This window comes from Triturus cristatus, chromosome 11 (assembly GCF_964204655.1).
Source record: "Triturus cristatus chromosome 11, aTriCri1.1, whole genome shotgun sequence".
Classification (NCBI taxonomy): domain Eukaryota; kingdom Metazoa; phylum Chordata; class Amphibia; order Caudata; family Salamandridae; genus Triturus; species Triturus cristatus.
This window is the reverse complement of record NC_140594.1, coordinates 366,252,844-366,278,385: the sequence shown is the minus strand read 5'-3', so window position 1 is coordinate 366,278,385 and position 25,542 is coordinate 366,252,844. Positions and strand designations below refer to the sequence as shown.

General features: G+C 45.0%; 1 protein-coding gene across 2 annotated transcripts in view; it reads right to left on the bottom strand.

Annotated features, from left to right (window-relative positions):
- Positions 1-243: 243 nt before the first annotated feature.
- Positions 244-25,542, bottom strand: part of SLC7A4 (solute carrier family 7 member 4) — a 258,319-nt gene continuing 233,020 nt past the window's right edge. For both annotated transcript variants that reach the window (XM_085634012.1, XM_085634013.1), the window contains exon 5: positions 244-5,327. In XM_085634012.1, coding sequence (XP_085490138.1) covers positions 5,128-5,327 — 200 coding nt within the window. In that variant the 3' untranslated portion in view covers positions 244-5,127. The remainder of the gene's footprint in view (positions 5,328-25,542) is intronic.

Genomic DNA, 25,542 nt, shown 5'->3' with positions numbered 1-25,542 from the left:
CACAACACTGAACCAGGACTTCTTCCACACTCTACTGTATTGTGTGAAACCTCGTACCCCCATCACCATACACCTAAACAGGACCAGGGGTTAACCTGCCCTTTACTGCATAGGGGTGTAATGTCAACATTGCAACCATTCAATTAACTCACTCACTGGCTGAGCAGCAGGGAACATCAAGACTGTGGGGAGAATGCATAAGACAGCAAGAAGCAACAACAAAACAAATGCAAAACACATCATTGCTTGCTTCTAAACATTTATTCACTGAACAGTTTTTTTCTTAAATAGATTATTTTGCTTTCTTAATAAATACAGCATTAAACATAAGACAGAAAAAGTCAACCAAACAACATTTACACTTTCCAAACGGCATTACTGAAGATGCCCCTTGTAGTTATTAAACAAATATTGTACAAAAATAGAACTCATCGCTCCGAGCACTGATCATTAGTGCACTACCGTGTGCCACCAAAAGGGGGGGGGGACGTTGCCAAACCATATGGGAGACACAGAACTACAGTATTATGGAATAAACTGACCCGCAGGATTGTCTGAGCGCTACGTCCCTGCACTCAGTTGCACGTGACCTTACGCCAGGTTTGATCCGTCAACTTTACCGAGCCACAGATCACAAACACAGGCACTCTGGAAGTAACATGAAACGGGGTGCAGCACTTGTGTTGTTTGCAGGCTAGATGGCAAGAGCAAGGATTGATCAGTCTCTGGATGAAAGGTAGACCTTTACAATTGTGTTTTTAACAATAATGTGAGATGTTGAAGCGACAGTACGTTTAGTGTCTCTGGACTACATTCTCTCACGATCTGCAATTCTGGACGCTAAGGCTTAAGGAAAGCCATGAAGACCTATCTTCTTAATGACACATTAACACTTCCTCTTTCCTACTTTGCAGCCATTTTTTTTAAATGGGAGGAAAACTAGTTAATTGTGTGTGACTTCACACTATCACAAGAAAACCATGCTTTGTGACGAGGAACCTCGAAGCGCACCTCTGACAACAACTTCACATAAAAGAAAAAAAAGATCTTTTTAATGCTGTTTCTCACAATGATCTTGCCTCGGAGTCAAAGTATTTGAGTGGAAAGTTAAAGACGACATCAAACAACATAAGATAGTAGAATGAATATATTTTGGATTAGTAATATTTTCAGGATCTTCAGTATTGGGGAGAGGAGTTGACCTAACGGCTAGGGCGCTCGATCTCAGACCTGGGGAACTGGGTTCGAGTCTCGGCAATGGCGCTGAACATCCTGTGATTATGGGCAAATCACTTAATCTCCCCGTGCCTAACAAAAAATGAATGTGTGTCCTCATGTACCGTAACTGGTGCTATGTAAAGCGCTCTGATTCCTGATTGGATTCGGGTCAAGTTTGCGCTATATAAAACTCTGCACAAAAATAAAAAAGTATTCTGATAAAAAAGCTGGTTAATTTTTTTTCAAGGTGGAGTAAATAAACACTTAAAAATATTGTTTCCATCCTCACCATGGACAGTTGGGTGTGTCTACGGCAAAAAGTTCTCACCACACCTTTAACAGATGGAGACTTAGGATTAAAATGGCATGACCCCTATGCACACAAAGACCCGGCGCTCTATTATGTTAGGAATGCTATACATCGCTACCCTGCTTGACTAAAGAAGAAACCCATGGTAATATTGAACACAAGCTAAGGTAAGGCAGATGCTAGAGCCCTTGAAGGTCAAAGAGACTGAAGGTTTATCTCAACAGCACAGCCTATAACTCTTTTCTTTAAAGCAGAAATAGCTTTTGCCTGTGAGATATTCTTTCACAATCTGCCTTCTTGGACTGCTAGTGTTCTGCACCTACCTTTTTTATTTTCGTATCCTAGGGGTTTAAATTAATGGAGGATCTGAACGAAGAGCCAAAAATGAACTAGATACTGTGCTGAAACTTTAGATCATTTCACATGATTGATACTGTACTATCATTTATATACACTTAATAGATTGGAGATGTTCTGAAGACAGAATTGACTACATTTCTGGCAATTCTGGCTCATAGCTCAGAAAAAATGAGAGGAGACCCGGCTCAACTCATTTAAGGAATACTTTAACATCCATAGTCTAATCTCTAGATATTCAGTGAACTCTACCTTTTCTGATGGCCATGAACAAGATCAACAATTAGGTCTACAATGAAATTGATGTAGAAATATCCAGATCAGCACTTTTTTAAGTCGGCACATAAATGTTTGCTTTCAACCAATCATCAAAAGATACTTGTTTTGAGTGTCTAACATGTACTACCACATATTCAATACATGCTCAACTTTCTGAAACCATGGGAAAAATACTTTAAAAATAATGTATACTTTACAGAAAAAAGACATAAACCTACCAGGTTACAGATATCAGTGATCGGTGGACCGTTGTCTTTATCTATTGTGGCCAAGTACAAGATGGAGTGAATTGGTGTGCTACTTGTTGAAACAACACACTCCTATTTCAGTGTATTGCGTTTTATGTCCAGAGACGTAAACTTTATGTCATTTGTTTTTAATAACAGACCCTCAGACGAAGGGACATCTAAGCAAAAGGTCTGGATGTGAGTGGTGGCATAAGTGGGACAAGGTGTAGGGGGTAAGGGAGGCTGTTTGTACTCTAGTCTCAATGCCAAAGTACGGTGCACCAGGTGTAACTATCAATCTGTCACATACACCTCGTCGCCAGTTTTAATCTTTCTTCTCCTACACCCACAACCAAGTCATATACCATGATGCTTCAGGCATAATCCCCATTCAACTATCCAAAACAACACTGCCAGCTTTTGACCCGCAGATTTGTTTCTTCCCAAAGTGTCCAGTACCAACCTCTGCCAAAAATTGACAAACAAATCCAAGCCACTTCAGCCATAACTGTAGCTACCGCCCCATAACAATGTCCACCATGCCATTCCTGGCAAGATCCATCAGAAAGCTGTTGCCAAAGGCTTCAAAATCACAAGCTACTCAACAACACCTCCTTAAGACAGCCATTTAACTTTCCACTCCCTGGATGTCACTGAAACAATGTCCCTAGATCTATATAAAAATCTGAACTGTCGCTTAGGCCCACTTTTCTGCCATACTCCTGATCTCAGCATGCTGAGTAGGAAGACAGTGGTCAAACCGGACATAGTTCTTTTCTACACGCTAGTACAAAACTCTGCCTTTCATTTTAGGCTCCTTTTGGACCCCCCCTTCAACACTTCTTCCATAGGTGTATGCATTATACCATGCCTTTTACTACCACTAAGAGACCCAATCATCCCCTAGTTGGAAATGTTTGTCAGTATCGGATGTGTAATCTATTGACTGAGCACTAGTTGCACATTACAGAATTGCTTCACCGTGGGGCATAAATACTGAATTAGTGGTGGTAACCCCAAGGACACCGTCCCTTTGCTTTACCCTGCCGCAGATCTTCCAACGGCAGCTCCCAGTGCATTCAGGTGGCTTCTTAGGCTCCACACACCTGTCTGCTCACCGACCATTCTGTTCCCTGCACATGGTTCATTAGGAGTCTTTAGCCCACTCTCAGCCCTCACCTTTTCAGGTCAATGAACATACAGCCCTGGTATATCATGCTGAGATGGCTGTCTGAGTATATTCTTTTCAAAACTGCAAAGAACACATCTAATCTTGGTGCTGGCTCAAATGCCATTCCAACTGAGAGACAAACAGGTAAAATACATAACTAAAAGACATAAAAGGACACTTTCCAGTGACATCAGTAAGAAGTACCTATTTTAATACATATGTGAAATTGGGAATATCACCACAAAGGCAGAAAATGTGAAATGTTTACTGGACCTGCATTCCAAGCACACAGTACAGCTCGAGTGGGGCTTTCTGAGGTTCCGTGGCAGAACCTGTAAACATGTCACGTACATCGCCTGTAAAGTCATTCAGCTGAAATTTTAAGTTAATGCCTGTCAACTCAAAGCCCACAAAGTAAATAAGACAGTCAACAGGAGGGATACCTCTCAATGCTTCGTGTGAAGAAGAGACACCACGTGACCGTGCAAGACCTATCAGCCAGCTCCATCACAGCAATTGACCTTGACTTTCACAGTGGAGAAAAATACAGTACAAAGAAATTCTGGGATAAGAGTTTGGCTTATAGCACAAATCCAAAAGTTATATTAGATAAACTGGCTATAGTTCTAACAATAAGCATGTTTTAAGATTTGTTTTCCATAAATTGTACTGGACATATTGAAGGGGTTGAGCTGATGACTTAGTTCAGCTTGAAGAGTTACATGCAGTATGAAGCCATCCATGTGCACCCAGTGCCCCATCTTAAAAAGTGTATATATTGTGCTTGTAAACAAGTCATATGCCCTCTTTAAGAACATGCAGACGGTTAAACCTTACTGCAAGGAATGTAAACAGACCACAATTTGCATAAGACCATGCAAACACTGTCCACTCCAATTAGGGGGTGAATGGCCTTTACAGAGATGCTTGCTAACCCAATACTATGATCAGAAGTTAGAGGCTACTTTTCTACTTAGAGCCTCTCTAGTTCACTAGGTAGCATATTTTAAGAGAAAGATTCTGGCGACCACCTTACAGCTCATCATCTTCCACAAAAAAAGGGCCATAGCTTTAGAGACCAGTTTTCACTGTGAGGTGGGGGGCAGGGGGATGGGGACGCTACTAGATAGGAGAAACATACATTCCTTTGCTAGCACACACTGTTACAATAATGGGATTTAGTGAGTCGGTTAGCCTTATGCCCATTATTTATTTAATTATGACACGCTGTATGGCGTGTCCTCAAAAGGTGATAGAAGTGCTCTGTCCACTTAAGGTGGTGTGTGCTGGGAAGGTAAGCACAAACTACAAAGCATTCACTTTCCAACTAGATGCTGGAGATATCAGGGCCAAAATACTGCCAACACCTGTTCTTCTAAACAGAATTTACATTCCCTCGTAAGCGTCACCCTTTCAGCCACCAGTAACTGCAAATATATACACACGAAGAACTGGTGTCGAAAGTCTGTGGCTTTCTGCCTCTCTGTGAAGCCAGAAGATATGTTTTTGGAATACATAATAATAATCTGAAAGGGCTTCCACGGAATTTGCATCTGTCCATTGTATCATCTCTTAGTGGCCAGGTCCTCGTCATTCGTTTCTGCCATCCACAGGCTGTCCTGCACCGGGGGCTGCACCTGCTGCACAGTCTCCTCCATGCTGCTACTGGGGAACACCACATAGCGCGCTGTGACACTGTGAGATTTTGCCTCTTGTAGGTTCTCTTTACTGTGCCATATACCATAGCAGAAGTAGACCAGGAGACCTATAAAAGATGCAAAAACATTGACTTATTTATCAAATTAATTCTTATTTTGTTATCTGAATATATACTATTGTTACTGAATGTTTCCCACAATTCAATTTCCTTATACTTAAAAATTAAGGCGAAACATTTTAGACCAGAATAAAAACACAAGTCCCTTTATGTTCATTAGAATGTACCCACAAATTCCAGACCTGTCCCTGTATGCTTGTTTGATTAGCTCCACAGTCAATTTTCACCCCATAAGACAATGATTTACAGTGGGCTATCAACCATAACAAATCACTCGATTAAACCTCATGGGCAACAACTGCAAGATTCTCCTTCTCCACATGCAGCAAATTAATTGAGCATTGACTCTGCTTCCTGCCTCAATCAGACAGACTACACTGTATATGTGTAGATCTTGAAGGGCTTGAGGAAAAAACCAGGGATAGGCGGAACGGCGACCCTCATCGGACACAAAAATATACCACTCTTAACAGGTCTTTCCACTGTCTAATTACAGCTTGGATTGGACGTAGGCCCATGATATTTCTGGGGTCCAGGGGAAAGGATGCTCAGATGTTTATTGGTCCGACGAGCCTTACATTGCAGGTCAGTTTGTAACATACCACTCTTTCCAACAGGCACATACATGGTCCACATCCACGTCTGCGGGTACGCTTCATAAGATTGTGGGTACGCTTCATATGATTGTGAATACGCTTCATACGATTGTGGGTACGCTTCATACGATTGTTGTTTTTCAATATTTTGCATGACCTCTAGCAAATGTAAACATGGTCCAACTAATTACAACCAACTTATGTTTAAAACCAGGATTCCTTCAAACAGTCTCAACCGGGACGATGCCGGCATTTCTGGCACCCTGGATGACGTGATTTTGGTACTCCCCTCCTTGTTAAGGGTGCCACATTTGCTATTTTGGGGCCAGTCTATCACTCCCTACTTGAATCGTTCAATACAAAGGCCTTCCTGCAGAACTGGCCCACTCTAACATTTGAACCCATTGATGAACCCTTTACTTCCCTTCGATCTCTTGGTTCAACAGCATACTATGGTAACCATGCACCATCTATTCGAATGACAGAACCTTTTTACTTTCAAGAGGATGTAAGAGCAGAAATCACACATCCCTTTAGTTTGGTAACTGAAACAATTCTGTGCACTGCAGGCTTTTACCACCCCCTCCAAGTTAAAAAAGATTCAAATTTATCATAAACAGAGAATTTTTTAGTTCTATCAAGATCTGCCCAAAAAGAGAACACTTTCCTTTTTCAGTGGTTGCTTTTCTCATATGATCATTAATTTAGTTTTGGGTTACATAATAAAAGTTATTTTAAATATGTAGTCTTGCGAATGATTCAGCACACAAAACACTGCTTACTCAGTCCTCATGAGCAGAACAAGATCGTCGCCAAGCAACAATCATGGCACTAGTGTTTGCTGCACCATCAGGACAAATAAATAACATTTATTATAAGAGCAGCGACTGAATCAGCTGTAAAATCCTAAAAGCGGAAGCATATCTGACTCACCCACTGCTAAAATCTTACAGGAAAATGAATATTACAAACAAAGTAAGATCTCCACAGATCTCAAAATTGGCACGGGTATCTTTGGACGATCAATTGACAGGAAAGTTAACATAAGATTGCTAAACGCCAAACATGGGACATTAACCTTCATTAACACTTAAATGAGAACAACACTTGAATTGCATTGATTGCCTGTAAGGAGGAGATCTTTCTTCAAAATTTGCTGTCTCACCTATAATGCTTTGAAAGGTAGAGGCCCCCACTATCTGCAAAAGAAACTTGTAAAACATGTCCTGTGTAGAAATCCTAGATCTAGCTCCCTAGGCCTTCTACAGGTTCCTCGTATACGTCTGAGTCGCACAGGGGGTAAAGCGTTTTCGTATCTTGCTCCAAGATACTGGAACAAACTTCCCAAGGCCTTGCGTGAAATCCCCATTTACAGCACCTTTAGGACCCCATTAAAAGCTTTGCTGTTCTAATTCATGCTGTTGATCCGATTTCCAGTTTTCGGGGATGATTTCTAAGCATGCGCTGAGATGCCCCAGGGTGAGTCGTGCGCTATAGAAATACCCATAACATAACATAACAACATAACTTGGTTACACTACTCAGGCCGCCACGTGTTCTTGGAACCCGACTTAATGGGAAAATATAGGTCCCTTATTCTATCCACCCAGCTTAGTTGGCAGCTAAAGTTGCTTTACCATCAGGATAAACACAGAGAGTAGCGTTGAGATGGGTCCATAACTACCAAGAACTGACTCCTTTGCCTACCTGTGGGTACAGCAATTTCAGCAGAACGCTAGGAAACTACTAAACTTAGTTTCACATTTAGCTAATTCTATTCCTGGCGGTTTTGATCTTCCCCATGCTGTTAACACAATTAATTGCACCAAGCTTCTGTAAACCTGGCTAGACAAAAGCTATGTCATGGCTCTATTTGGGCAGCAGAGCTCGGCCTATTGCTGACGTCTGTCAGATTAGCCTGTTTTCAAGGTCTGGACCGGGGCGGTGTATTTGTGCCCTTTCATTTGCCCTTCTCATCGACGGGGTAATGTGTCTAATTTTGGAGTCAATCGTTGACAAGCTCTCTGCAGGTCGATAGCCCTGATGGGTTTTGTCAAATATCTCTTACTGCGGATGTATAAAAAGCAGTCTGTGTTTCAGAGTGTCTGCCTTGTTGGCAGGAGTGTGTGCATGAGATCACTAAAACGGAGCCTCGTATCCATATTGGGCAGAGAGAAGAATCGTTAGGGTTATTATTACAATGCTAACAGCATTTTACATGGAAACCCATCTCTGCCAGGTGCATAAGAAGAAGCACAGTCGCTTATGCACGGAACTATCCTGGGAACATTTAAACTATGTTTCTTTGTATCAACTTGAGTTTATATCAGCTTTTTCTGCTCCTCTGTCATCCTCATCCACAACCACATTCCGTCCATTCACATCACAACCACTCTTCTTGGGCCCTAGAACCCAGGCCATGTTGGTCTAACTCCCTAGCCTCGGGTCAGCTCCCTCTACAGAGCTGGGCTTGGCTCTACCAATCTCCCTTGATTTTACAAAAACCCAGCACAACTTCTTTTTACTCTGACCTATTCTTCACAATAAAACTCTTGCACATCAAATCTGTGTATTATATAATTCTGCAAAGTGCATTCGCCCTGGACACATTCCAGCCAATGGATCAACTTATGTTGTGATGGAACCTTCACCTCACTCCTGCCCCTCCGGCATACAATGTACTGCGTCTCTCAACTAAAACCTTCCTGTCTCAGTGTGCGTAACTGGTGTGCGGCAACAATTTCATAACATCCAGTGGATGTCTGACCAACAGCGAAATTCACTGCCAATACCTGCATGCATGCTTTCAAAACCTGGACGTGAAAATCAACCAATGGGGTGCAGGAAACTTTGAAGGCATTTGAGACCATGATGGTCTAGGAATATGTTAATTTCCACCAACACCATATGCACCTCGCTGCCACTCATTATTTATTCCAGTAACTTTACCTCAGATGTAAAGCAACCAAGAACTTCGTCACAGCACCTGTGATCACTTGGCCAATAAATATGACCTCAGGAAATCCTAATCAATAATCTGTCTGTACTGTTCCAAACGCAGGCACAGTACGTGGTAGCAATGTTCAGATTATGTGTTTGAGACAGGCCAATAACCATGGATACATGGAGAAAAAAATTAAAAAGGACTTAACAGAGGGACTCCATATAATAACACTTACAAGGACAAAGGGAATTTCTAGGGTGAACATTTTGAAAACGCTCTTTGAACACGGTCACATGCACAAGCGAATTCAATTTACAGAGATCTGCATGTGACCCACCAACCTTAACTGGCTATTACTTTTCATGTGAATACATATTTTTGATTTAGAGTCAGATATTAAATACCAAAACAATTAGAATGGATGAAAAAACGTATAACCTCCCTCTATCCCCATGAGAGAAATTATGATGAAATTAAATAGCTATGAAGGTACTCGGAATATGGCCTCAGAGAAGCTTTGCGGGTGAAGAGGACTTAGAGACACACAACACGGGGACCTGACGGCAAATGCAAAGTGGTCATGTGACACCTAGATACTCCAGCAGGAATCGCGAATCACACGAAGGGACCGTGATTAAGATCAGTAGAAGAAATGAGACAATGTCAAACATAAGATAATACTAGCACTCTTGGCACAGACCAAAGCCTGATCCACTGGCAAAATCTTTGCCGAGCTCGGGGAACATACATAAATAAACCCCAGTATTAAAGCACAGAAATTGAGCTCTACACTATCGAGACAGGGACAGAAAACCCTATCCCCATAAAATAAATAAGGATCACAGAAATGAAGCACTAATTTAAGGACGATACTCCTGGACTATCACTGACAAACGGATTTTAGACAAGTAGAAAATCCGGATCAATCAAATTGGATTCCCCAATGCACCTCTGCCATTTAGTATGTGATTGAAAATTGGATGGCCCTGAGGAAGGTAGACATTAATCAGTCAAATCCACCGAAACGTACGTTGGCTAGATATATTCCTGGTTGGCGGCAACACCATGGATAGCTGAAAAGGATCCCTACCATGTGTTCTATTAGCGAAGTGGTGGAGGTTTTAAATGTGTGTATGTGTGCCTGGTTCTGGTGAGGATGACATGGAATGAGAGGTGTGGTATGATGTGATAAGTTTTTCCTTTCTCTTGATGGGGATATGACAAGTTATTACTATTTGTTGGAAGCTGATTTGCATGTATTGTATTCCACAACATAGGAGTATAGCTTCCATGTTTGTCACTATATATGTATTTATTTACTAAAAAATGTATTTTCAAAACTATTCCAAAAAAATGTCATGTTGGTTCTATATTAATAAATAATCAATGAAATAAATAATATTGTTCTATTTACAAAAAAGTATATTTTGAATAAAATGATGAAATGAAATTTTCTAGCATGTTTTGATTTAGGAAGGGTTGCCCAAAAGAGCTGTGCTAAGCCGTAACCAAAATATTGTAGGTCGTGTGGGAGATTTCTTGTGTATATATTTATTGATTAATAAACACTGGAACATACGCTCTAATGAAGAGATTGTTCAAAAAGTACGTCAATACAAATCCATAGATTTACAAACGTACAAAGCATTTACTGGTGTACGTACAACACAGTTTCACTAAAAATATTAGGGTTAAGTTTTAGAAATAGATTTGATGCTTGCTTAGTTTCTCATGTAAAGAGCAGAGATGCTTAAAAATGTTCAAATATTTTACACCCACAAACAGGCAAAGTGACAAGGATAAAGGAACAAGCAACCTGCAAAACAATAAACGAGAGTTACATAGTGAAGTGCCTGTGTGGGAAAGTGTTTGTTGGCCAAATATCTAGGCCAATAAGAACACACATTTCTCAATGTAAGTCGACAATACGGCTGAAGCACACACACTCATCACTTTCAAAGAACTTTATAGAATTCTAACATATACCAGTACATTTACACTTTTAAGTGTGTGAAATGGTTGAAAACATGCAACTCGAGCAAAATAAATCCAAACTAGGCTGACCTGTCATTAGACATCAGCAGTGAAACCAATTCCCGTAGTAGTATAAAAATATGAAAGTCCAATACATTTTGAGGAAAAGAGGCAAAAAACAAGAGGCAAATAACATAGGTTGAAAAATGCATTCACACCTACACCACCATCATTTGTCAGCATTTCCCTGCTCACGGAAGCACTTTCCGAGCATTCCTATACACATACGGTACAGCCCTTAGAGGCTGGGTCTCTCTGCTGATGCCTCCACTACCCCCCGGACCTACTCTATATGAATGACATTACTTTCCTCTCCTGGAATGTCAACGGACTCCTGAATTGCATTAAGCGGACTGCAGTCCTTCGGTATGCCAAACGAGAGGCTCCGGCGGTGCTTCTGCTACAAGAGAATCACCTCCTGGTAACCCAGTGCTCATTCTTGGGGCGCTATGGATAGAGTCGATCATGCTGGCTTTGAACGAGGCAGGAGAGGAGTAGGCATCCTCCTGAGGAAGAACTTCCCCCTGGTGATCACCAAAATGCACCTAGGCCCTCTGTGTAGGTATGTGGTCTTTTAAGGACAGTCGAAGGGGACACTACTTAAGTCAGTCTCTTTGTGCCAGCACAGGTGCCTCAAAGTGTAAGTGAGGCGTGGCGCACGATACTGGCGGGGTGCCCCCAGGGTATTACGGTCATTGGGGGATTTCAATACACTTCCTGCGGTGCACTTAGATACGACAGCAGAACCGGCTCCCCACAGATTGCTATCTACAGTATTGTTCTAGGCTTGGACTGCGATGCTGGGCCTCTGTGACATATGGAAGGTCTGAGAGCCTAGTGCTAGGGAATACAACCACACCTCTGTCGCCCACAAGACCCTCTCAAGTATTGATCTGTTCCTCCATCCGGCTCCGGAACCCCGCGTGTCACAAGTGTAAATATCCTTCTTTGAGGTATCTCAGACCATTCACCTATCAACCTTGGCCTGGGGTGCCCTTCCGTGGCCTGAAGGCCGATGTGGTGCCTTAACACCAGGTATCTGACAGACCCTGAATGTACAGATTCCTTTGCCTTGGAACTCGAGGCCTACTACAAACATAACCTAGGCACAGTGGCCTCCGCAGTCTCACTGTGGCAGTCCTGGAAAGCAACTGCTAGAGGCCTAGCAAAGGCCCATGTCCGCGGTAAAGAATAGGCACGAGACTGGACTCTCCAGCTTGAGATGCAAATCCTCATGCTCTAGACAGTTTGCCCTTGACCCCACTCCAAACATGTTCCGCCAACTGGAGCAGTATAAAAGCTCCCTCTGCCAACTGGTGCTTGCGGAGGTACTTCAATTTAGGAGGGCGATCCCCCAACGGGTATATGAACATGGGCACAAATCAGGTACAGCTAGTTTTCAGAGCAACGCAATGAAAACAATCATCTGAGCGCACACAAAAAAGTGAGTGAAGCCGTCCGAAGAAGGATCAAAATATCATCCATGCGTCAATGTAGAGTAGAGAGGTGGCACCAACTCGTTACGTAATTCAGAGTGGACTCAGTCAGAGGAACAGAAAGATGAAAAGAAAAATCCCCTCACATACCTCATAAAAGTCCGCAACGCATAAAAGCGCCAACAGCAGAGGGCCTCCAGGCGTGGTGTAGTGAAACAATTTGCTGCTTACAAATGAAAGCAAATGAGAGGGATAGTGATAAGTTCATGACTGAAAAAAAAAAAAAAAGGGCAAATGAAAACAGACCACTCCATGAAGGAACGTCGTCCTTAAAAGAAATAGGCAGTCCAGTAATGCCAACGTGTCATAATAGGATGAGGAAACAGGAAAACTGGCATATTGAGAGTCGCTAAGAGCTTGGAGTTACAAGCATGAAGAGTGCTGAGCTGGCATCACAACAGCAGCCTCATAATGCGCGTCGCTGTATGAATTCAAAATGGCGGCCGTGACCTGACAGGACTTACAGATGCAGTTTGCAGCGTCACGAAGCCTCCAAAATATAGTCGAGAACAACGAGTAGGGTCAGGGCATGTTCCTACACTTCATCCGTCGTTCGTCATCCGGAGACCAGGGCAGGAACCGGCATGTCTTCCAACACCGCCACGGAGCCTCACCGATGCGCCGCCATCTCCCGCAGGCGCCAAGCCACGCCCCCCAAGGGGGCACAAATCAGATAAACTTCATTTTTGGCTGTGCAGCTCAGAGTTGCCGTCCAGGATTATTCCAGAAATAGTGGATGACATGGGACAGCGACAGACCTCGGCAGTAAATATCACTTAGATGTTTGCTTATCACTATTGCTCCTTATATTGCCCGCATCACTAGACCCCCTGCGAAGCAACTAAATTCGATACTTTCTGATATCCCATTACCCAGGATTGCCTGGGCTCAGCGGGCTGAGTTGGAAGCTCTGCTGACCCTGCCCCTCTCAGACCTGGATACCAGAAAATCGATGGGCCCAGACAGATTCCCGGTAGCGTTCTACCGCATGTTTTGCGATGTACTGACTCCCCACCTTCACTACCTATATATTAGGGGGCACAGAACCGGGGCGGGTTTCCATCAGAGATGGGCCTAGCCACAATTGTCCAAATTCATAAACCAGGGAGGCCACGTGATCGATGCTCTGCCTATAGACCTCTTCCATTAATCAATACAGAGTTGAAACTCTACGCGAAGATCCTTGTCCGTTGGCTTCTCACAGTACTCCCAACCCTGGTCCACGTGGACCAGTGTGGCTTTATTCTTTCTCGCAGCATCTGCCACTGTATCCGGCATCTACACCTGTCTTTGGCCCGCAAACCCAAGCTTACTGGTCCAGGCAAGTTGATCTTGGTTTACTCCAAGAAAGCATTTGACACTGTTGACTGGACATACCTAGATGCTGTGCTGGCAAAAATGGGCTTTGGTACATGCTTTTGACACTTCAAGGAATCTTGTACTCCTCCTCAGCCGCCCAGCTCAGCATGAATGGCGTGCTGTTAGAACCCTTTCCGATTCGAAAGAGAACTAGACAGGGCTATCCTCTGTCTCCCCCTTCTTTATCTTGGCCATTGAGCTTCTGGCCTGCTTCGTCCGCTGTGGCACCCAGCAATTGGGCTCAAGCTGGGGGAAAGGGGCTTGAAGAGCGGATCACTTTATATGCGGATACCTTACTCCCCCCCAAGAGTCCGGTCCGCAAACGCTATGCGTCCTTGACTTATTTGGAGACGCCTCTGGCCTCCGACTCAACTGGGCCAAATCCTTTGTGATCCCTATGGATGAGGGTCAAGGAAGTGAATTTCTGGTGAACCACTGTCCCTCTGAGGAGACTCAGTTTCCGCAATCGGGGAGTTTTTATAAGTGTGGAGCCCACTCTAACCTGGAACCTAAATCTGACACCTTTGGTAGCGCGCAGGAATGACTTTCAGCGTTGAGCATTCCTTCTGTTCGGTATTGTTGTGAAGGTTGCTCTTTTTAAGATGAAGATTATCCCCCACTTCTTGAATGCCTTAGAAAATGTTCCCCTCTCCATTCCATTTGCCTGGTTCCACAGCCTGACCACGACCACTTGGGACTTTCTGGGGGCGAATAGTCGCTCCCACAAAACTTTTGATAAATGCTGTCAGTTCACCTATGACAGGGGGCTGGGCATAGCTGAAATCAAGTTATACAGCGGACCGCCTAACTATTAGTGAGTAACAACTGGCTTAAAAGGGGCGTGGCAAAACCCAGCCGATGAAGTCGAGCTCTCACTCTTGGGCTTAGACAGCATCTTGCATTTGCTGTATGGGAGACTGAACCAGAAGGATCTCCCCCCTCCGACCAGAGTGGTCCTCCAGACGCAGAAGATGGCATCTCGGATGATGGGTTGGTATGGTAGGCTACTGCTCTGGAGAGGCACATGGTTCTGTCAGGCCTCCTGGCTGGAGGGGTGTGCCACATCGGACACGATTGGGATATCGCTGTTGGGGGATTTTTGGCATGTTTCAGTGATAAAATCCTTTCAGGATCTGCAATCAATTTTCTCTTTATCCAACACACAATTCCATAAATATCTCCAACTGCGGCATGCCCTGGCAGTGAACTCTGAACTTCAGCCCCTTAAAGGCTAAGTTCCTAATGGGCCCACTAGGGAAAGGTGGATCCTCCCAAATTTACAAATCCTTGATCCTTAACTCATCAGATAGGTGTTCCCAACTTAAACTCAAGTGGGAGGAGTGGGTGGGCACCCTAGACAATGCAGACCGGAGAGACGCCACGATTGCCCCCTGAACCCTAGTCACTTCCTCAAGGCTCTGTGTCATATAAATGAGCAGCCTCCACACTACATATTATACCCCCACAAGCTTTGGCATGCGAGCAGCTTAGCATCCCCAGCTGTCACTGATGTGCTTCCCTAAATGCAGACTTCTTTCATGTAGTGTGGTTCTGCCCGATATTTGGCAATCTATCGAACAAGAGCTTGCTGGGGTCCTCGAGGCCCCTCTTGACTTGAACCCCAGGGTGGCTGTTTTGGGGATCCTGGATGAGATGGGGCCCAAGCAAGCGGAGCGCACTCTAGTAGGACTGGCCACACTTCTGGCCAAAAAAGACATTGCCCACCACTGGTCATGTAAACAACCGCCTACCCTCTCTGAGTGGGTGAGGGTGATGAATTGGTGCGCCAAGAAGGAGAAGCCAATCTACAGAGTGAGGGGCTGTCCACGTAACATGCGAAGATCGGAGGGGCTGGTGGGACTAGTCGGGGTTGTCGGGAGGGTGTGATACTCTATGATTTATGTCTTGTAGTTATGGACCGTAATGGATCTATTCAGTCTTATTTTTCTCTGGGATGATATGCCCGGCACTACTGGAGTGGGAAGGGCAGGGTGCTCGGTGGCTTGTTTTACCATGCCAAACATTTTTTTTAAAGTTTGTTATAAAAAAACATAGGTTATAAAATTGCAACCGGAGGAGGGACAAAGATTCTTGCAAGGCTTCTGTCGGCTATTGAGCGTGGCTGGGAAAACTCGAATAGCACAGCTGAACTGGTACAAGTGGCATGCCAACAATATGGGGACACAAAGATGATTGTATTATAATCTGTCATAGGCTGTTTGGTTCTAATTCGGACTTGTATGTAAGTATTTGTTTAGGTGAAATGAAATCTTTGCCCCTGGTGAAAGGACAACCATACATTTAAGATATTCATATAAGTATATTGCTGAAGATTGCATAGAAAAACAATAACGTTTGTGACTTTAATATTTGGCGTTTTGCAATTACAGCGAGAATTGAAAATTCCAAATGAGTGACTGTATAATGCAAGACTACCTACATTAACATATAGCTACGCAAAACAATTTGATGGCATCTTGATGGGACCTTTGGGGTAGTAGGAGTACACACCAATCTTTGCAATTTGTCACTTACTGCACAAAGTAGGCAGTTTTTGAAAACACCCTCTAACACCTGCTCATCTCCAGACACTAGAAATCACTCCACAAAGGTTGCTTCAATGCACCCATTGCACAATTTCCTTCATGGGCAAATGGAAAGGACTTGTCATGCAAACCCTCTAGACAGTGTCCATGAAGAACTCACAAGAACCCTTAAAGTGGTGGTACCACCCACAGAAATACAACTTGGTGGAAATCTAGCTTCCCCCTGAAATAAAGGCATGCTACAACAAAGGGTTTACAGAGGCTAATTATCTACAATATTCAAAGAAATCACAAAACCAATCCAAGCAAAAAAGGCATTCATACCTTTACAAAAGGTGGCTGATCAACCACTGCTATTCCTTGCCAATAAAGTGGAATCGATCAAGCAACAAAATTGCCATCTAACCACCACACACAACTGGCAAAATAGGCCCAACACACCAACATTTTCAACTTTCCCGACAATGCCAATGTAAGTGATTGACCACATTGATGGGGAAGCGCAAAGCCTTATCAGCTCCCACATACCCTTGCCCAGCAAGCTGCAATAAGGACCAGCTTACATAAGCCCCGTTGGTCACTGGCATGGTTAACTCTTCGCTTCATCCTCGTGTGGCCCTTGGACTTGTCCCCCAATCTTAAATCTAATGTTAACAGGAAAGACACCAGAAAGGGAGGCACTAATGATGCCATCCCAAACAAGCATTCTCGCCTTTGGGACCTTATATGTATTTAGCTATGCAGCACATTAGCCTGGGTGCTGAAACATCTCCTGTTCTTTAACATGGAGGGAAAGTAAGCACCAAACTGCGTGACACACCAGGTATGGGAACACATGGAGAGAAATAATGCCTTTCAGTGGGAGATGATATAGTCCAAAGCTCTGTTTTTAATATAAAATCAGTGCATCCGGTGGTCATATCACTGAAAATACAAGATTTGAAAAAATTATTATTGTCTACGGGAGCTCGTGGAAGACAATTTCTATGGACTGGAATCTAGAGAATGCTAAACCGATTCTGGTATTTTACTGACCTCTGCTGGTCGTTTTCAATCAAGAAAGTTAAAGAGGCAGTTGCCAGAAAAATAAAAATAAAAAAAACAAAGTCCCTCAGCAGAAAGCAATTCTGTTATTTTACTGAACTTTACTGGTCGTTTTATATCAAGACAGTTAAATAGAGGCAGTTGAACAAGCAGGAAGCAATTCTGGTATTTTACTGACCTCTACTGGTCTTTTTTTAGGTCTCGCCTTGCGAACGCAGCGCGAAGCGCTGCTATCGCCAGCGAGATCTATTGTTGCTGACTTGCCTCGGAAGTGGGACAGGAGATGTGCACGCGCAGGCTTTTGGCGGATTTGAGTTGGTGTACGCGCTTACAGCCACGCGGCGTGCACATCTCCTGTCCCCCTTCCCTCACAAGCCAGCATGAAGTTTCACTTTCGATTGCCATTAACCCCATGGTCCTCTCCACAGTCCCGTGATTCCCGCTTCCTCTTTAACACAAGAACGTCTGGATACCTGCCCCACAAACCAGCCCTCCCGCAGACGGAGCTCAGGCAAGAGCGCAACTTCTGCCCCCCACCCCCATTCCTCGCCACCTCACCTCTGGGGGCAGACTGGTCGCGGTGCTCTGCCGGTTGTTGTTGGTTCTCCGGCCCCGGCCCTTGGGTGCCTTCTTACCCTTGGGCTTCAGAGCGGCGCTGCTCTCCAGGCCCGAGCAGAAGAGCTCGGCCATGCGGACCTCCATGGCGCGGCTCCGACCCCCGGACTCCCCGCCCCCCACCGGGCAGCAGCGGCTCAGTTCCGCAGGCCCTCTGACACCAGGCCGGAGCCGGGCCTGCGAGATACTCAAGGGGGCGGGGCCACAGCGAGCGCACTGGAGCATTTAAAGCACTGCTTCGACTGGCACTGATTTCGATGATTGCTGCGGGATCACATCAGACTTGCACAAGATCTCTCCCAGGATTCCTGCCAGGTTCCGAGCGCACACAGGTGGGTGGCTGAGCGCTCTGCCGTAAGAACGGGCTTGCGCACTGATAAGAAGACGCCGCGCGGCCTTTCATCGCCATCTACCGGTCGCTGCAGGAATAAGGTAGTATACCGCGTCTCTCAACCAGGCGCTTCAATGAGTAATTAGTAAGTAATTTTTGGGGGCATATTTCTATAGCGCGAACTCCATCCGAAGGTATTGGAGCACTTTACATAGCACCGTATTTACATTACACATTCGGGCTCGGGGAGATGAAATGATTTGCCCAGAATCATAGGATGTGGACGCGACCTCGAGGCTCAAACCCTGGTTTCCTGCACCAGATGCGGCAGCGCAGCCGACGGACCACATCCTCTCCCCAAAACCTTCAAGATCCGAAGCGGGTGCCAAGCCCAAGGGCCACTGACCCTTTTCCGATAGGTAGCTACAATGGTTTTCACTGTCCATATTTAGGCTGCGTTTACTGCTAGTTCATTTGTACCATTACAAGCTGCAATGTTGCTGTCTGTCATCGCGCGCACAGATAGCTTACCGTTACATACTTGAAATGTATGTCCGCAACAGACAATGAAGAAGTATTGTATTGTAGTTGCATTTATATAGCGCCCACTACCCCCAGCGAGGCATCGAAGTAGGTGCTTTTTTAATGTAAAAGGTATACACTTGAGATATTTGTTGTATTTTTCCCACATTGCAATAGATAGTATACAACATACTCTACTGATCTACAAATGACTCCACCACCTTCCCTAGAATGACATACGCTTTTGTTCACAAGCCATTTCAGACCTGCACGTTACCTTAGTACCTGTTCATTATCTTGTTTTCCTTGCTGACAACTCCTTCATCCAACACAGAAAGAAGTAGCACGGTAACCGTTTTACCGTGCCTAGGACGTCTTTTTTCCTGTTCTGTTTTTTCGGTGCTGTGGCCATTGCTGTTAGGGACTGTCCTGTATGTTACGCAATCGAAATAACTCATGTAAACGTAAAATAGCTTTGTTTAATATTCATTGCGTACGTTATGTGAGTGTGCACCTGTGGTTTCAATTCGTTAACGAGGATGACTCGGTAGTGAGTCAGCGACGTAAAACAGAACTCCCCTTTTATTGCTTTCCCATCATAATTTTACCTTGTTTGGAACTTTGATTTTTTTTCTGTGAAAGATACGTGTTTTATTAGTAGCACACATATTATGTCATATGGTTGTAACCTTGACCTCTCTGAAGCCAGCTGTTTTTCTGAGTGTAACTTCTGTTGAACATTATAACTGAAAAAGGATAACCTCAAAATGTAAATGTCAGTGTGCTGTATGAAATTCAACTGACTAAATGAGGCATTTTAAGGTTTTTGCAACATAAACTTCTACAACAGATATCCAGGTGCTTTTACAATAGGGTGCCAACAAGTCGACACCTATTGCTTCAATTGTAGGGAAATATTCAAGATTGTGTTATCTTATCTATTGACCAAATATAAATCAAAATAAATACAAAGAAGGGGGTTATCTTAGGGAAAAGGACGAAAACAATGTGCACAAAATGTTTCATACACTAACGTGCACATATAAATGTAACATATGAATTCAGTGCATTTAACATCTTCACTCGTGGGAAAGGCAAATATCATAAACAAAATTAGGTTATGTAATGAAATCAGATTATATGTATGATGGTTTTGTAGTTCTACACTTCTTAGCATACAGCTGAAAGTCCCAATATGAGGAAGTGCACAGAACATCTATATAAAAGCATTTGCAGTGCAATAGATCTCGCATTTACACAGGTTTGAGCTATTGACATTGTAAATGACAATGCCTTTTATTTTTGTTTTCATTTTTAAAACATACATAAAAGGCATTGTCATCTACAAAGCCAATAACTCAAACTCTCGCAAATGCGAGACCTATTGCATTGCAAATGCTTGTTATCAAGAAAGTTAAATAGAGGCAGATGAACAGAAAAAAAGTCCCTAAGCAGAAGTCCTAGGGCTGATCTCCAGAGCCCACAAAGAACATACAAATATAGGTATATACTAAAGTATATACAAGAGTTATCGAATGCTCAACCTAAGAAAGGTCAGTGCGGGTATGAATGACCTATTCACTTATCACCCTATCACAAAACAACTAATCACAGTAAAGACACCAGAAAGAGAGGGGACAAGAGAGCTGTAACATCACAACAAGGAACCATCCCTCCAACATGAAAGACAGACAGATTAGAGAAGAACAAGGCTTAAGGTATCAAAACTGACATATGCGAGGAGCTTTAGAGAGCCCTTGTTGAAAACTAGCCTGTGCATTAGACCTTTTAAGACGCTTATGTTACTGTTGAAAATGCCAACGTACTCCATCACCTCAAAGACTACATGGCCATAAAAGGCCACGCACTAGCATGGATTAAGACATTCATTCTAGATTGCATGGAGCAAAGGAAACTGGGTCAGTCTACCTCAGCAATCCGAGAAATACCACACAGAGTCCTCTATGCATCATCACTACATCCTTGGTTCTTTAATGCAAATATACCCCCTCTAGCAGACATTATCAACCAATTTAGGATGTCACTTCACACCTTTGCAGATGATATGCAGGTCAATATATATTAAGGTTGCTGGGTCAGCGCACATGACCCGCATGGTTTGGAGTTGAATGAATGACTGAACTGGGGTGGCGGAGTGAGCTAAAGAATGATGATGGATTAAACCCAGATCAGTTGACTGGGGTCGAGTGCTTGCAATGTTCAACACTCCGTCCATCATCCCCTTTGGTTATGCTTTGTTCACCCTAAGTTGGCAGGGTATGCCCAGACGTGGGTCCCTTGCTCACTTTGCCACTGGATTCAAGCTAGCCTAGCTGATGAGAGCTGATTAGCCAGAAACCGGTTCTAGGATGCTTGTTTCCGGTCCAGGGAAGACATGGCTTGGCAGTTCGGGCTGGACTGTTCCCATGAGGCACAGGGTCAGACTGATTTGCACATGGCCATGTCCGAACTGGGGTGGCGGAGTGAGCTAAAGAATGATGATGGATTAAACCCAGATCAGTAGACTGGGGGTAGGTGCTTGCAATGTTCAACACTCCGTCCATCATCCGCTTTGGTTTTGCTGTATGACGGAACCACTCACGCATTTACCATGCATGCCTCTTACCACGTGTTCTTTACCACGCAAGCCTTTACAACGAAATTGTAAGTATATTGCAGGTAAGTAGATAAAAATTATATATATATCTATCTATATATCCACACAAGTTCTCCCCCTTTTGAAAGAGGTAAGCCGCACTAGAAACCCTGGCAATTTGTTGTTTATTTAACAGCTACGGGCAGTCCTGACGCGTTTCGTTCATCACTGAACTTTCTCGAAGGTAAGCCTTGGCAACAGGAACCAATTACCAACCACGATAAACAATTGCAATGTGAATAATTTCGGCCCTCTAGTGGACATCCTGATAGATGTATTGCTATTGCATGTTGGGATTCGTAGTTTGGTAATTAGTCAGACTGAAAACCCTCCAGTGGGTTGTGCCAATGTTTTTTTGCTGTATCCAGGGGACTGCCTGTAGCTGTTAAATAAACAACAAATTGCCAGTGTTGCGAGTGGCGGTAGAAGCGCAAAGTTCAGGCTATCCTCCGGTGCCAAGACTGGAGGGGGTGCCTGTAAATAGAGGGGAGAACACGACCGCGTCTTGCGCCGCCGCCTGAGGCACTGCACTTAATTAACTCCAGACGTCCCATCGGCCTGATAGCTGGAAGAGGAGCTGCTGACAATCGTGGCTTTGGAAGTTCCTGGCCTGTAAAACCCTGCTGTACCCGTGCAGAGGACATTGTGGCCCGCGCGCGCTCCTGCTGCCGTTAGCAGCCCCATGCGGTGCACCAGTTTCCCTGGGGCCTCCCCCGGTGCGCTTGGTGCCGGCCGTACGTCTGAGCGCTCGGAGTGGAGGCCCGCTGCGGGGCGGCTCTCCTGTGCTCACTTCGGATTCCAGGACAAGGCAGAGAGGGCTGCACGCCGAGGCTCCGGGGGTGAGCTCAATCGACGCGGCCTGCTGTGGGAGCGCTGCAACGCGCTGGGGGGCCCCGGTCATTAGTAACTCCTTCAGTGCTGCAGCGCCCTTGAGATCGAGCCCTTTGCCCCTAATCGCAGCTGAGTTTTCTCGCCCTCGCACCAGTGGGGGAGGCGGCAGGTCGCCTCAGGAGAACGGTGCCATTGCTCCATCAGGACCCTGTGTGACTCTGAAAGCCATCTGCTACGGGCACAACTGCTGCTGATCGCAAAGTCGGATTCTTGCAAAACGTTGCCCTTTGGCGCCCCAGACAACGAGGAGGTAATTACCTATTTCATTCACCCCTGCACAGCATACCATATCTACTTTGGTGGCGCTCCCCAGTCAAGGGCCCCATGGGAGCGGGGGAAGAGATCTAGTGAAGTAGAATCTAACTGGCGATAACCTGTAGGGGACAGCTAACTCTGACACAGCCTGGGATAGCAACTGACACGGTAATCAGCTTTCACGTTGTGGGACTAAGGAGTGCTATATGCCCCAAATCAAAGCACAAGTGTGCTCCAGTTGATGATTGTACCCCTACAGGTGGCATTATGGGCAAGGTAGACAAGACCCAAATGAAACTGCTCTTTGACCAGAAGAGGTCTAGAACCAGGGAGACAGGGGGACAGGCTCTTTGGAGGACCAAGCAGACGCCACAGAAGAAGAGCCCAGAGATATTAAGCAGATGTCTGCCGCGGTGCAAAAGAGTTTATTAACTATCAATGGCAAAACAGACTCTCTCGTATTTTGTATAGACAGAATGTCGGAGCGCCTAGACAAACTAGCAGAGAGGATTGACATAACTGAGCGTCGAGTATCAGAGGTGGAGGAAGCTCAGTCGGAGACCGACTCGATCCAAAAACAAATGACTAAAGCGCTCATGGCTCTACACGATAAAGCGAAAGACCTAGAGACCAGTTCCAGGAGCAGCAACATCCGTATCACAGGTCTACAGGAATCCACCTCGATGGGCAATATGGAACAATTTACAGAGAAATGTTTAACCTCCCTGCTAGGCCGCAAAACCTTTTCGGAAATGTTTGTGGTAGAGAGCGCCCATCACTCACTTGGCCCTCGGCCTCCTCCGGGAGCCCTTCCACATCCGATGATAGTGAAACTGCTAAACTACAGGGATAGAGATGCTGCCCTAAAGCCGGCCAAGGAGCTGGGGGTACTGCAATACTAGGGCTCCGCGGACTCCCTGTCCCCGGACTTTACCATGAAGGTCCAGGAAGCCAGACGTCAATTTACCCCTCTGAATCGCCGCCTCCGTGATCAAAACATAGAATACGCTATGCTTTATCCTGCCAGGCTGAGAGTCATACTGAATGGCAGGGCTAGAATCTTCTCGGACCCTAAATCCCTGCAAAAAGCTCTGAAATACTTTTCTAAAACGGAGAAGCAGAATACAGAAGCAGAAAAACTCGACATGGCAGCTGGTGAGGCGTCTGGCGGCGGCCTGGACGAACAGGACTGAGCGTGCCTCTGTTGGCTGCGCCTCCTAATCTTCAGCTGCCTGGGATTGTCAGTGGGTCCTCCAACTGCAGGGGGTGCGCAACAGTGATCCCCTGCTGGCAGTGTTCACTGAACGGCCCTACAAAGATTGGCGCGGAGGTGTGAAGCAAACCGAACTCTTGCAAGTATGGTGACTGCGGCCAGTGGGAGGGCCACTGAGGTTTTTTTTTTAATGCCATTGATCTTTTCCCTGCTCTGGGGAATACATGGTCCACAAGGATAGTTGTGTTATAGTTTCCCTCACCTGAATTGAGAAATAATGTTAGATCTGTTGGTCTCGGATGTGCCTTATTAGTTCTGATGGTATGGCATACAGCCTGTTCTTTCTGGTGTAACTTGTGGTGCTTTGGTAACATCTGCCCGAGTGTTACACACTATATGGCCTGTTGCCTTTTTCACTTAAGGGTGATGGGTGGGGGAAAGGGAGATATCTACTATGCTAAGTTTGGGTTTGCATGGCGTGGGGGGAGTGGTATCTTTGTTCTGGGTGTTGTTCTCTTTTTTTTTGTTCTAAATCGGTCACAGTGAGAGTATGGTGCCGGACATCCTTACCAGGAGTTTCTCGTTGTAAAGGGCTGCTCAAAGGTGATTATGCCGGTAGGCACCAGAGGGACTTAGCTGGGAAACCGTCCCCTTCTTTCACGACCTCCAGGCGATAGGGTGCGATTGTTGACCTGGACATAAGAGGATTGAATGACCATCGTAAAACCAGGAAAGTGTTGGTGTACTCACCAGGCATAATATAGTTATCGCCCTACTACAAGAAACTCACCTTCCTCTAGACAACCCAGTGTTATCGCGCAGGAAGCTACGCGGCACGTTCCATGCTGCAGGTTTCTCTACACACCCACGGGGGTACTTACCTGGGTAAACCCTAGGGCTGGTTTATCCTTAGAAGAACACCATACAGACGCTGAGGGTAGATATGCTATCTCTAAATGCAAGGGGAAAGGTGTGGAATTTATCATCATAAATGTATATGGCCCTAACTTCGATCACCCACAATTCTATAGAAATCTTCTTAACATTGCGCGTTAGCTACCATCTCTGCTGCAAATCTGGGGAGGTGAATTGGGCATGGTAGACGTATGGTGATCCCAGTTTAGAGACGTGGGGGGATATACACACTATGCCCCCCTTTATGATCTATACACCAGAATAGATTATTGGTTTCTGGCTGGCTCACCGAGGCATGCCATACGGGGCTGCGAGGTGTTCCCTCGCTCGTATTCAGACCACTCACCAATTCTGCTGGACTTTGAGTGTCCACAAAAACGTCCACCACCATTCACTTGGACATTCCCTCCATATGCTCTATCATACGATGCTTTTCGGGTTGAGATATCAGAAGCCATAGAAGTTTTTTTGTACTAATTTAGTGTCAGTCCTACAATCCGCTACCATCTGGGAAACCTTTAATGTTTATATCAGAGGGATTGCAATAGCTGAACACTCTGGGGTTTTGCGATCTATTAGAGGGCGCCTAGTTTTGCAAGAGAGGAAACTGGCGGATTTGGAGCAAGAGACCCTTGAGGGAGGCAGAGAACAGGCTATGGACGAACTCAAAATCACACTGGAGGAATACCATGAAGAGGCCGACAGGGAGGTTAAACTCCTGGGGAAATACGCCCTAGCGAGAACATATGGTGAGGGGGAACGTCACGGCAGTACATTGGTGACCAT